A 14,757-nucleotide genomic window follows, 5' to 3' on the forward strand; every position below is an offset into this window, starting at 1 on the left:
AGGAGGAACTAAGTGAGAGAGAGTGTAGGAGGTAACCAGGCTAAGTCCGAGGGTAGGGTCAAACATGCCATCAGTCTTGAGTCTCTTCGCGCCGATAAGAGGTCTAAGTCCAGCCCACCTTGAATTCCATTGACTCTTACCTACTGCCAATTTGCTTTAATCATTAGTAGTTCAGATTCTTGTAGAGAGCTTCAGCTTGCAATAACCCTTTAAAATCATTTGAACTGCCTGGATTTCCTGATTTACCTGCGCTTGACAGCGAGCAAGCAATTCTTGTACAGTTTGATGGGACCAAAGATTACATAAATGTAATCCCTTAATTCATTCTGTAACAATGGTACACTTTTTCATATTAAATACAGGTAAGTCCTCAACTTGCAATTATTTGTTTAACAACTATTCGAAGTGTTAAGATTGATCTCTAAATCCCTGCACTTACAACCATCACACAACCGCACAGTCATTTGATCAAGATTCAGGTGTTTGGCAACCAGCATGTATTTACAATGGTTACAATCAGGGGTGGGTTCTACTTACCTTTACTACCGGTTCGCAACGGGGCTGCGCACATGCACAGAAGCATTCTGATGACATCGGGGTCGGTGGACAGAGCCTCCTGCCGGTTTTACTACTGGTTCTATAGAACTGGTGCGAACCGGGGGCAACCCACCACTGGCTACAACATCCTGGGGTAATGTGATCATCATTTGCAACCTTCCTAGCAGGCTTCCAACAAGCAAAGTCACAGAAGGAAGCCAGTTTATCTTAACAACTATATGATTCACTTAACAACCACAGCAAAAAGGAACATAATAAATTTAGATGCAACTCATTTAATAATCACTTCGCTTAGCAATGGAAGTTCTGGTCCCAATTGTGGCCACAAATTGAGAACTACCTATATACATTTACTAGACACAGAAAAGTGGCTGTTATGTAATTAGTTTCTATTACACCAGGAGTACTGAAAAATTGTTTTAGCAAAACTGTTTCACTAGAGACTTAACTGCATCTTAACAAGATCACCGTGTGAAACGATTTGGATTAATTTGCAGCTAAGCAACACACACAAATGCCTCATACTTTAATCTGGTACGTAGTCATACTTTTAACATTTATTGTGACATCCATTTCAGAAATATTAGAGCTCTCATAATGTTTTCCTCCCACTCCACAACAACTGGTCATTTTGACTCTTTACCGAATGCAATGCCAAATGGGTATATTTTTACAGTATAACCTAATGGTGAAAAGGCTGTGACATGATCCTATTATCAGACTTCCAAGTATTCAAAAATAAACCTGCAGCTGAGTCAAATCCAGAAGGGGCAATTTTTTAAATTATAGGACAGCAAGAGAGAACAGAACTGGAGGCTCTGAATCAGGAGAAGTATAAATACCATGTGTCCTGCTTTTTTCTGCAGCTATTGCCATAAAAAAATAAATTCTGATTGTATAAGCACAGTCCAGCTGCAGTTTTACAAGTTAGAAATGCCCTAATTTAAAGTCCTGTTGATACTTTCCTTAACTTTCCTAGGGTTCATTACATACCCTTCTGTAAAATTATATTAGAACCGTGATGGCGAACCTATGGCACGCATGCCAGAGGTGGGACGCAGAACCCTCTTTTTGGGCACGCGCACCGTCGCCAGCTGCTCTTCCGGGTTCCGGCATGCATGCACGTGCTGGAACCCAGAAGAGCAGCTGGCCGCCATGCGCATGCGCACACGCACCAGCCAGCTGCTCTCTTCTGGGTTCTGGTACTCTGGTGCGCGCGCACTCCAGTTTCGGCACTTGGTACCAAAAAGGTTAAAAGGTTAGAAGGTTAGAATGATCAGGATGCAAAATATGTAACTGGCACAATTGAAGCAAGAGCATTCAAGCAGATTTACTTATTTATTTATAAAATTTATAGGCTGGCTATAAAGGTTAAGCCCGGGCGGCTTCTAAGCTCTCTGGGAATGAAACTGTTTCCAGCTTTTAAAGATGAGCTGTGCCCATTTGGGATTACTGTAAATGCACATGCACTTCAAAAGTTCTTGTAATATCTTTCTGAGAACTCACTAAAATTGTGGAGTATTATTTTAAAACCTTTCTGTCCAACTGTATAGGAAAGGAAAGGAAAGGAAAACGTCAGTCTTATATCTCAGTTTTATTGCTTTACAAGTTAAGACTTTAAAGGGAAGGAAATACTGCATTTATGGATATGTTACACATACATTCAGCTGCAAACTGGAAGGAAAAAATACCTTTGGAAATGGATCTTAGAGCCTTTTTAGCTCAGAGTAAACTGTTGGTAAATAGGTTGTCCTATAGTGCCATCTACTGTACTGATGCACATTTTAAAGTGACCAGAAGGTGGTGATGATACATTTTTGCCAAGACCCAGTATAAATCAAAAGAAAAATAATAGCTGTAAAATTCCATGCAATAGTTCACAATTTAACAACCGAGATAAATTAATATTTGTAACCAAAAAAATTCTAACACAACAACCATATGTGTAGCTTTCAAAAAGTGTCCTCTCATCCTGAAGAGTTACACATACACACACGATTAATATACTGTACAATAAATACAACCTGTACAGTAGCAATTTTGATGGCAGGCCCCACATGAACACACTAGTGAAAAGATCCTTAGATCCCTTTCAAAGATTCTCAGATTTTCACAGAGGCGAAGGGAAGGAGGCAGCTGAATTCAGAATCCCAGAGCCAAGTCCTTGAAACCACAAAGCTAAGTTTAGACTGTTTTCCTGGATCAGGGAAACAAAAATAAGAAATAAAGAACAACCCAGATTGTAAGGCAAAATAAGGGAAAACTGATATTGGGGGACTGTGATCAGAGAGCTGTAAACTTCAGAAGCAAGAGTTTAAATTCGGCTCTAGCTCAGAATGGGAATTAGAGCTTGGCAACCAGTGGTGGGTTGCCCCCAGTTCGGATAGGTTCGCAAGACCCGGTCCACTGACAGCCCCGGATGTCGTCATCGGCGATCTGCGCATGCGCAAAAGCTTCTGTTTCTGATCCCGTTGCGAACTGGTAGTAAAGGTAAGTAGAACCTGTTGGCAACATTATAAAACATTATAAAACAGGGGAATTGTTGTCCAGCAACTAAGTCATGTCCAACTTTGCGACCCCATGGACTATAGCACACCAGCCCTCCCATCCTGAAATTTGTCCAAATTCATGTTCATTGCATCAATAACACTATTTAAGCATCTCATCCTCTGCCGTCCTCCTTTTGCCTTCCATCTTTCCCAACATCAGGGTCTTTTCCAAGGAGTCCTCTCTTCTCATTTGGTGGCCAAAGTATTTGAGCTTCAGTTTCAAGTATCTGTCCTTCCAAAGAATAGTCAGGATTGATTTCCTTTAGGATTGACTGATTTGATCTCCTTGCAGTTCAAGGGACTTTCAAGAGTCTTCTCCAACACCACAATTTAATAACAGGGCAATATATTGTAATTAATCCAGGTTGTTCAAATGAAACTATAAATGAGCATTCAACTTTGGTATAAAAGAATAAGCCACAATTACAGGATTGATTCAGGTTAGTCTGAAGTAATAGATTTGCAGCCTTCAAACACCTGTTTGTGTATGTGTGTGTCTGAGAATGTACATACACATTTAAAAAGATGTCCCATTGGCTACTTCCAAATCTAAAATAAATGTAACTTTCAAACCCACACCTCACCTATACACAGGATCACATTGCTTTATTTGCATGTGTTAGAGGAAAATTACAGTGAGTCCTTGAGTTACAACCACCATTGCGTTCAAGTGAAACATGTCAAGTGAGTTTTGCCCCGTTTTACAAGTTTTCTTACCACGGTTAAGAGCATCTTTGCAATTGTTTAGTAACATGGTTGTTAAGTGAATCTGACTTCCCCATTGACTTTGTTTGTCAGAAGGCCGCTAAAGGGGATCACATGACCCTAGGATACTGCAACCACCACAAATATGAACCAGTCGCCAAGCATCTGAATTTTGATCATGACCCTGGGGATGCTTCAACGGTGATAAGTAGGAAAAAACGACCATAAGTCACATTTTGCAGCACCGCAAAATTTGAACCGGCACTAAATGAACTGTTGTAAATCGAGGACTAGCTGTATACGCCCCCAAAGCGAACGATCCCATAATCAATTTGTAATGAAGGTACTAGGGAACTCTGCGGATTGCAAAAACTGCTCAAATCAGGACAACTGCCATGGGCGGGAAAAATCTGCCAGCCCAACCGTTTCCAGCCCGCGCGCGTGAATCTAACCACGAGCATTTGTAAATTACGTTTTAACATAATCAAACCCAATGTGACGACCACGCCTCTTTCCACGCGCGGGATCGCTTCGGGAACCAATCCAGCGGAGCGGCCTGCGTTTCGCCCCACCCCCGACCTCTTTTTTTTTTTTAAGCGGAGCGCATGCGTCGCTTTAGGGTAATACGGTTGGGTGGAGCTGCGTATCGCTCACCATAGAGCTAGGAAAAGTCTACTTTCTTCGGTGTTATTGTTTCTATGGGTCTCACCAGAACCGGATTGGGGAGGTGGGGGGGAAGGAAGGCCTGTCTTTGCACTGCGCATGCGCCCCTAGCAGAGGGCTGTTTAAACAGTAGAGTGGAGTTCGTTGAAACCGTTTGGTTAGAATGGACCTTAGCAACGGCCGGCTCGTTTTAGCAGGTACAGGCGTGAGGCGGGCGCGGTAAAGGAAACCCGTTGCCGGGTTTGGAAAAAGAAAGCGAAGAGGGCGGGGAATGTGGGAAGGAAAGACTATTTCTTAGCTGTGCGTGGTTGGAGAAATCTTTGGGGGGGGGGTTAAAGAGGTAAAAGGGGAACCTGAAGTATGAAGAGTTGACAGTTTATAACACAGTGGGATTTAGTGGTGCGCATCTTCATCTTTCCTCAGTTGGGTTTTCACGTGCGTTGAGTCCGCATTTCATCCCAGCGTCTCCGACATGGCTGTGGGCCACGCTGACTAGGAAGTCGCAGTTATGGGGGGGACGACCCTAATATGCAGGATAATTATTGATATGTCGAGCTTCTTAACCGCCCATGCCTCTCATAGAGGGGCTCTGTGGTCGTTGTACAATTTAATCAGTACAATAAAACATGAAAAACAGAATAGTTTAGGATTATTATTTTTAAATGACAAGTATAGTACAATAATATACATACGCAAAATTGCAAAAAATAATCTCATCCTTCCTCTCCCCCGACCTCAAGTGGGTATCAAATATGCTAATGTAGCACCAAGTAGGTTTTTTTTTTTTTTACTGCTTTCCTAAATGCACCAAGGACTTCATCCTGGGTAAGAAATGTACAGTGGTAGACCTGAGCTATAATCTGAGATGCCTCCTTGCTTCTCTAGGGCCACAGATTAGTGAGGTTTCCTCCCTGGAATGCAATTTTTTTTTTAAAAAAAATATTCTTTATCCCTCATTTAAAAATTCTTATGGGTTGTAAAACTACAAATTGGTGTGGAAGATTGTAGGCATTTGGTGAAAAAAAAAGAGTGCTTGTGTCCTTTTCTTGACTGCTCTTAAAGCAATAATAATATTTGATATTGGAGTTGGAGCAATGTTTGTGTCCACCAATTCTATTTTTTTCCCCTTAACATTAAGGGCAGAATGACAGTCCAGGCCCCCCCAGACAGCCTCATCTGCAGGCAATCAATCTAAAATCCAAATACAGGAGAGCCTTCACCATTTGGATGTCAAAAATGTGGAGGTTGTTTCTTAAACATGATTTCAACAGACAAAAATGCAATACTTAACAAAAACTTTGAAAACAGTACATTATCATCAATCCAATTTAGTCTTTATGAAAATGGTTTTGGAATAACTGCTTGGTGTATAATAGAAGATAATTCTGTAATATTATTATTTGGGTTAAAATTACATTGAATTTAACATGCCTCACCTTTGGCTTTGATGCTTATGAGAAAATGAAGTTATGCCATTCAAATAATTAAAGATTTGATCCAAAAAATGGAAGTCCCAAGAAAATATTGATTTGTTAACATTTCTTTCATAATTGCTGTGTAGATGTTGTAGCATATGTTGAAGTATGGTCATCCAGCAGAACAGAAAACTACTCAAAAGCCTTTACTCAACAGCTCCTTGATATGGGAGCAAAAGTAAGTAACTAAACTGGTTGGTATACAAATACTAGTCCATAGTTTTATTTAACCTTTTTTTTTAATAAAGCACAGTATGCATAAATATAGGGCATGATTCAGATACTTTACAGATTGAATTGCTCTAAACTTAATCCAAGCAAATTATGTTGTAGCTGAATGTGTGAGTGAATAGGTCATTTCAATTCTGTTGATAAGAAGGATATAAATAGGCAGAACATGAAATGATTTCTGAATTCACCAGTGCCTTCTCCAGTCTCTGTATAGATGAAGGAGCCAAAATAGTTGCTCACCAACAGGCAAAATCTTTCAGTGGCTGTAGAGAAAATAGGCAGTTTCTACATTAACAGATGTGAAGGTCTTTTTTAATGGAACCCAAATCGGGTAACTTTAAAAGCTATAGAAAGTTTAAAACTGATGTTTCACTTCAGTAAACTTGCCTTTCAAAACTCCTTTGGAAAGGAACTTCATCACTTGTTTTACCTGCTTGCTTTTGTGGTGTTCCACCACCTCCTAGATACTGGAGATATAAGAAAGCAAATAGTTTCCTTATTTTTGTTGCTGCTGATTTATGATACCTTGCTTGTTAAAAAATTCTTAAAATTCTAAGGTTGCACACTATTCAAAGATCTGGGATAGCTTAATCTTTAATTTGATTTCACAATGTCTCCATGGAAATCTTTGACTTACATCCTGCTCCAAACTGCAACTAAGGCTAAGTAATTTCACATTCCTTTTTTATATATTATCTGTTTCTTTCTTTTTAATTCCAACTACTTTTTATATACTTTGCACAAGATATATACTGTACATTCACCATGGCTATTCTTTATCAGGTAAGCTACAGCATTCGAATGTCAAAGGAATAAGAAGTAGTAAAAAAGTAGGAGATAATAGAAAATTAAAGCCAATTAAATTTAGTTAATCACACCATTCACTATATCAGGAGTCCCCAACCACCGGACTGCAGCCTACTACGAAGGCACAGCCCGTTCGGAACCAGGCCATGCAAGCGGTGGGCACGCATGGGCACCCAGCTTCATTTGCATGCGCGGCAGGCACAACTGTGTGAAGCTCTATATCATATTTCTGAGTCACCCCTACAATTTATCACAATCAGACCCAGATATATAGATCTCAGCCAAACTGTTTTTATCTAGATAAAAGGCTGTGATACATGAACTGTAATTTGCAGTTTAATGAATATTCAGGAATAAAATATATCTCCTAATTGGTCAACTGTTATTATAATTTTTTTTTATTAGTCCAATTTATATGCCGCCCTTCTCCATAGACTCAGGGCGGCTTACAATGCATTATAGCAATAGCCTGCATACTTTATGTATATACCTGTTTATTAGGGCTTTCGGACCCCCTAAGCAGTGTTATTCTATACAAAGCTGGCTTACTGCCCCCACAATCCAGGTCGTCAATTTATCTACCTCGAAAAGATGGAAGGCTGAGTCAACCTTGAGCCTGGTGAGATTTGAACTCACACTAATTGCAGGCAGATGGCAGCTAAGTACTAGCACTTAACAGCACTTAGTCCACTGCACCACTAGAGCTAGGTTTATCACAGATCTGGAAACCCTAGGCAAGATTATCTTTATGATCCCTTCTAATCTCAAATGATTCTGTACTGTAAGTATTCTAAAAATAATAAACTTTTTTCTCTTTATTAGATACAGAGCAAATTCCCTGCTTACCTACCAAAAGCACAAAACAACGTGTGACTTTTCAATAGAAAGGAAGAATCTTAAAATATTTTTAGAAACCATTTATATAGATAACATTTTAAAATGCTTCATTCTTTTGTTTTGTAGATTTCTAAGACTTTGAATAAACAAGTTACTCATGTGATCTTTAAAGATGGATTCCTGTCTACTTGGAATAGAGCTCAAAAAGCTGGAATTAAACTAGTGTCAGTACTTTGGGTAGAAAAGTAAGTATTGATACTTAGAAATATACCAGAGGAGAAAATATTACAAAATAATAGTACAATCAATGTGGATTTCAAATATCCCCATTATATAATAATGTTATAACTGAATAGAATGCAAGGTGTAACTATTGGCTACAAATCTGAATTGTTTCAAATGGACTTGCATTGTAGAGGGCATGTTATTTATTTATTTTATTTATTTATTTATTAAATTTATATCCCGCCCTTCTCCCCGAAGGGACTCAGGGCGGTGAACAGCCGAGAATTAAAATAACATACAATATAAAAGTTAAAATAATTAAAAATAAATTAAATTAAACAGCCGCCCCAATTTAAAACCCCTAGCAATACAATTAAAAAACTAACCCATAAAACCTATTCAGGACAGGCCGGCTTGCTGAAATAAAAACGTCTTCAGGGCCTTACAGAAAGTGCGGAGATTCGGAATCAGCTGTATTCCGGGAGGTAGCTCGTTCTAGAGGGCAGGTTAGGTCATTAGTTGTTTGTATACTTGTTCTAAATTCAGTCTAGCTTCAATCATCTTGAAGCACTGAATAAAAAACTGCCACAGATCTTGAAGAATTGCTAACTTAGAATAAATAGACAATGCTAATAATGAATAAAGCAATGATCTGAATTACTGAAGGACCTTCAATAAATATAACTTGCTGCCAATTGAGAAGTTATAATAGAATTGATGTTAATTACAAATATGTTTTAAATATAGCACTTAAATTCCTAATCTTCCAAGAAAATACTAGGCTATTGTAGGCATAGTTAAAAAGATGAATTTCCATAATATTTTTATTAACGTTCTTAAATTGCATTACAGTGATCCAGAAATTAGCTTAACTTTCCATTTGTTTGATTGATGAGAGCTCCCATACTAGTTACACACTGTAGTCAGTGATTTTTTTGTGTGCGTCACATACCCTATTGATAAAGACATAATACCTAAACCAAGGTTAACAAACGAAAAACCTTCAGTTTAGAATTACCATAAATACTGTTTAGAATTATGATTTGAAACTATTATGCTTAAAATCCTGAGACTCATATTTTTGTGGCATATGAGCTTTCATCTTAACTAGTAAAGTATATCAAATTTCTTGTGTAGTATTGCCATATACTGTTTGCATCTGTAAGATCACTAGATGTCACTAAAATCCCATTGCTAGTGTCTTCGAATGTTTTTTTTGCAATGTCATGTTAATAGCTTTACAGGTAGCCCTTGCTTGCAAATGGCAATTGGGACTATAAACTCTGTTACTAAGCCACATGGTTATAAGGCGTAGACACATGACTGCAGTCCCAGTTGCCATTATTAGGTGAATCCCACATGGTCACAGCGTCTTTGTGGTTGCGAGGTCACCATTTCCTGCTGGCTCCTGCTATTTGATTTTGTTTATCAAATCTAGAAGTGAAAATTGCAAATGGCAATCACAGGATGGTCCCCATTGTGCTCATAAATTGAGGATTAACTATATTTTCCTGTGAAAGAAATAAGTCTGTATTTAGAAGTACACCAGATCAAGAAATAACATCAAAAGATGGGAAAGAATATTATGACAGTAGACAAGACTTTGAATTTGCATTCTGAGCCCTTTTTTATTTTTTTACTTAGTGGTTTGTATCTCTTCTTGATATGACAGAGTAACATTTGTACATTTCTTTCTTTTACTCTGATTTCCTGTTTCCAGGAAATCCTGTTTCCTGATTTCCTGCTTCCTCTTTGCTGCTTCTCTTAAGTAGACAAAATGAAGTGTTGCAATATTCATTAGAGTTGAGCAGCTTGTGGCAAATATTACAAACTAACAATTATTAATTTAAAATAAAATGAGAAATATTGTTAAAAAAATTATCTTTATAAATACCACTGAATAGTGTTATTTTGGTAAGTAACCTAAATTATGTGTAATAAATGTTGTAAAATGTGTTTGTATTTGTAAACAGTATAAAGTACTGTAGTGCTCTCTCTCTCCCTCCTCCCCCCCCTCTCTCTCTGTCACACACACACACACACACACACACACACACACACACACACAAACACACCAGCAGATTGAAGAGAGAGATTGGAGAGGAAAAGATTTCAAGAGAATAAACTGTTTCCTCTTCTACACATTGGAAGCAATGTGATCAGGCCAAAAGCAAAAAAGGGCCAGGCAAAGGACAGAAACTGCTTGCTTTTTTTCTCACTTCTTCCCCCCTCCCTTCCTCTCTCCCCATAAATACAGAGATTGGAGAGAAAGAGATTTCAAGAGAATACTTTAAACTGTGTAGCTCCCAGCTGCCAGGACGATTGCATGTTTTCGATGTGTAGAAGAGGAAACAGTTTACTTTCTTGCAATCACAGTGAGAAAACACATTTAATTAATAAATAAAATCCCTTACTTTGCAATATCTCTGCTATTTAGGGGGGAAAAAAACAGGTCAGGCACAGGACTATGCATAGTGACTGTAATGGTGTTCATGTGACTGAGAGACACTAAAGGTTGTAAATGGTCCATAAAGTTATTTTTCAGCGCTGTCATAACTTCAAACAGTCATTGAATGAATAGTCAGTAAGCGAGGAGTTGTATGGTTTCAGATTTCTGGAATTGAGACATACAGTTTTCTTGAAAAATACTGTTCTGCATTAACACAGTAAAAATCAATACTTCAGCAAATATTCAGATGCTATTTATATCCAGATGTGTTCTATAGAATTATTTTTAAGTGTCACTTTATGTTTTGAAGTTTTACACTTATATACTACATAGTCTGACTAGATGTCCTATAAGTCACCCATACATTACGTTAAGTGCTATAAGCAGGCTATGGATCCTTGGGAAAGATTATGGAAAGCAAAAAAACAAACAAATCATCTCTTTGGCAGTTATTTTGTCTTGTTCTCTGTTACTGACTATAATGTTCAGATTTCAAATTTGTCGTGGCTGATTTGATTAGATCAAGCATGACAGAGGATTGGAACTTCTTGGCATGCTTATAAATATTAATTTACAGTTATGCCTGGCAGCAAGTGGTTGCTGTAGGCAACTGGGTGATTTTATGTTTTTGAGTTTTTAGAATTGAGGTACTGAGCCAGAAAATTGTCAACTCAAGGAATGGTTTGTCCTATGTTATCTACAACTGAAATTTTGATACATTCATGGGTGGGATCATAGAGAAGCAAAGGCCTTCATTTCTCACAGTGTAAGGCAGAGTTACTGACCTGATTGACATTTTAAGTCCTGCTATAAAGGCTTGGTCTTAGGCTCCGTCTGCCAGCAAAACTGAGGAATGTGACCTCTGCCTTTACATATATTTTTTTTCTATCTAATGTGTAGCCTTCTAGCTCTTTTACAATCGTGTGCTCTATCTTCACCCATCTCAATATGAATATAACATGGCATTTGTAATGTGACTTTTACAAGCAAACAAGTGGTTTATTTGTTGACCTGGATTTTCTGGGCAAGCTTTGCTTCTCTGGGATCTTGGCAAGATAAAAATAAGGTAAAGATAAATACACATGGTATGAAATTGAGCATAATTTGTTAGAAATATTAAAGGTTTCAATCACTTAGAACCATTAATAATAATAGTAAATCTGTCTAATACAAAACCAAATGTGTATTCTTGATACTTTCTCAGATGCCGAGAAGTTGGAATACATATTGACGAGTCATTATATCCTGCAATAAATACTAATGAAGGGTTACCTCCGTTTATTAAAAAGGTCTGTATATGCATAGTGACTTTCTATTATTTTAAATGCAGTCTTTAATTTTATTTCACATTGCTCTTAATTAAAAGCCTTCTGTGACTGAAAGATTAAAACTGGCTAAGTATTATCTCAGATCCCAATGTATTGATCTAAGACATAGAGTTCAAAAAAGACTAAAATAATTCGTTGTTTTAACCTGAGATGATTTTCTAGTAAAAATTTAATTTGATAAAATCTGTAAGGAGCTATTGGTTGCCATAATCCCACTCAATCTTTGTTTTAGCACCAGATTTTCTTTTGAAAATGTATTGCATCATGTGGAGATATTTCAATACAAATACTATAGTGATGTGTGAAAAGTATTTTTATTTTTGTAGAATTGGTGCAGTAAGTATAAGTCTAGTATTTCATATAAAAGTATTATTTCAAAGCTTACAAATGAATGTAATGACTCTTTATTTTGTAGCACAAATGCATGCAGCCCAAAGATTTATTTGAGAAAACTCCAGAAAAAGATCGTAGATTACAAAAAAAAATGGAAACTATGGTTAAAGAATTAGAAATGCAAAGAGCAGCAACAGGCAAGTATTTACACTGTTAAATCTCTTAGCCTTTGCACTGAAAAATATTGTTATCATATGGTGACACTCAGTGGTGGATTCCTCCCGGTTCGGCAGTTCCGCCGAGTCGGTAGGGTGAAGATATGACGTCACCGAACCAATTTTGTTACCCCCCCCCCGCCTCCCCTGCATTATTCTTACCTTTTATTTGGCCCCACCCCCAATCTATTGCTGCCTCCTGAGTCCCAGCTGATCGGCTAGAGGGAAAAAAACTGTTTAAACTCTTGCCTTGGGGCTTCAAAGGGCCGCCCTACAGCTGATCAGTGTTAAAACAAATGAGTAGACCGGTGCCTGCAAAAATAAATGAGTAGACCGGTGCCTACAAAAATAAATGGGTAGACCAGTGCCTGCAAAAACAAATGGGTAGACCAGTGCCTGCAAAAACAAATGGGTAGACCGGTACAGCTCTGCAAGCAGTTAAAAGCCTGGTAGACCAGTACCTCTGCTAAATCCTAAAGAATTGTCACATGACCATCAAGCCACGCCCATAAAATAAGCCACGCCCACAGAACCTGTAGTAAAAAAAATTAGAACCCACCCCTGGTGACACTTGAGCATAATTTGTATAGTAGCTAATGTTAAAATATGGACGATATGGCTGTAAAATACATAGGAAATATAAAACATGGAAACGAGGTATTCTTGAGCCTTCTTTCTTACCTCCAGCTACTGAAATATTTTACGGGACGGAGGAAAAAGATTGACACAAAGAAAGCATACTTCATCTTTTCTTTTCTCACCAGTTCCCAAGTTTCTCTTCTCATCATTGTAATCCTTGGTTTAAAACTGCAGTTGGGACTGGATTATGGTTGTAAATTGAGGCACCCACATGATTGCCTGATTTTACAACATTATTTGCAGCAAATCACTGTGATCATTATGCAAATTTACAGTCATTGATGCTGCAGGTTGTAAGTGCAAATTCATTCTTCTAAATAGGCATTGTTTGCCAGAAGCAAAAACTGGCAAAAACTGTCGCAAATTATGGTTGCATTACCATGGGACACTGCAACCAATAGTAAAGATGAGCTAGTTATCACATGTCTGCAAGGGGATGGCATAACATTTTATGACAACCAGAAGTACTTTACAGGCCTGTCGTAATTTAAAATGGTTTTTAAGTGACCAGTCATAAGTCAAGAACTGCCTGTATCTTGCCTTGAGCCTAGAGGAGAGATCAAGGATCAGACAATGTGCTGACTCTTTTCCATATTCCTTTGGGGAAGAAGTTGTTCAGTTGTACTTAGATACAGTAACAACATTAATTTTTTATACTTTTTGCAGACAGAAGAAAGGTTATATATAACTATCTAGAACATTAGTTTTGAATGGAAAAAGTGATGTTTAATACAATCTCCAAATTTGCCCTGCAAATTTAAGAGCCCACAATTTAGCTCTAAACCTTTTCATAACATGGATTGCTGTGCGATATTGCCAATCAAATAACGTATTGAAATTTTTTTTTTGTTTCTTAATTTTTTTAAGTGTTATGCTAATCTGGAAGCAATCTATATATAAAGTAAGTTTCCATTCTGCAGATTCTGTGAATCATATTAATATTCCCTCTGATTCCAAATATTGGGCAACTGATGCCAATAATAAATATAGTACACGGTTACTATGAAAAATAAAAAAGAAGACTGTGTTTGCAGAAGTACTAACCAGTTTTTTTAATAAAACTAGAACAATATTTTTGAAAAAATAAGAGCATCTGGTTGAACATGCCTTTGTGATAGACTGTTGAACTACAATAAATTAGGAATTTATAAGGGTCCATTACAGGGAAAAGAATAGATTATTCTATCTAGTTGGTTAGAATTAACCAAAAGTTTTATTATTGGAAGATCCTTGTATGTTGCAGCATTTTAATGTAGATCTCTTTTTTACATTTTTAAACTTTTACTTTTTTAAACTTTCAGAATGTTACAATAATGTTCAATACATTATTGTAACAATAATATAATAAGCAATACAATAACAATACAATAAGCTCCAAATGTTACCTTTTCAAAATATTGTATATATTCTTTCTTCTTAAATGTAAAATTCTATTGATGATTTGCCATTTTTTAGAAACAGACATACCAGTTTTATTATTTGAAGAAGATGGTTCACTTGTGTACAGCCCAGCAAGTAAAATAAAGTATCAGTGCAGTGTAATGGAGAGAAGAATAAAGGACATGAAGGAGAAAAGAGAAAATGTTTCCCCTACTGGTATGATGATAAATGTTGCTTTTCATTTGTAGGATGCAGAATTACATTTTCTTTCTTTTTTAAAAATATTTTTTATTAAACAGTTTTTTTAAAAAAAACAAACAAAAACAGATATTTACATCATCTTTTCAACATCTTCGCATCAGT

The 14,757-nt window shown here is 37.2% G+C and overlaps 1 protein-coding gene across 9 annotated transcripts in view; it reads left to right on the top strand.

Annotated features, from left to right (window-relative positions):
- Positions 1 to 4,352: 4,352 nt before the first annotated feature.
- MCPH1 (microcephalin 1) overlaps positions 4,353 to 14,757 on the top strand; it is a 109,109-nt gene continuing 98,704 nt past the window's right edge. For 6 of the 9 annotated variants that reach the window (XR_015731334.1, XR_004594564.3, XR_015731335.1 and 3 more), the window contains exons 1-6: positions 4,353 to 4,672; positions 6,037 to 6,128; positions 7,952 to 8,070; positions 11,704 to 11,788; positions 12,243 to 12,357; positions 14,470 to 14,610. Coding sequence is in view for 5 of the 9 variants with exons in the window: in XM_034436742.3 (XP_034292633.2) it covers positions 4,639 to 4,672; positions 6,037 to 6,128; positions 7,952 to 8,070; positions 11,704 to 11,788; positions 12,243 to 12,357; positions 14,470 to 14,610 (586 nt within the window). In the remaining 4 variants the exon portion in view is untranslated. Of the gene's footprint in view, positions 5,301 to 6,036; positions 6,129 to 7,951; positions 8,071 to 11,703; positions 11,789 to 12,242; positions 12,358 to 14,469; positions 14,611 to 14,757 lie in introns of all 9 variants that reach the window. The other 3 variants (XR_015731336.1, XM_034436743.3, XM_087882447.1) reach the window with 1 other exon arrangement.

The sequence above is a fragment of the Pantherophis guttatus genome, chromosome 1, assembly GCF_059756535.1.
Source record: "Pantherophis guttatus breed Tessera chromosome 1, ASM5975653v1, whole genome shotgun sequence".
Taxonomy (NCBI): Eukaryota; Metazoa; Chordata; class Lepidosauria; order Squamata; family Colubridae; genus Pantherophis; species Pantherophis guttatus.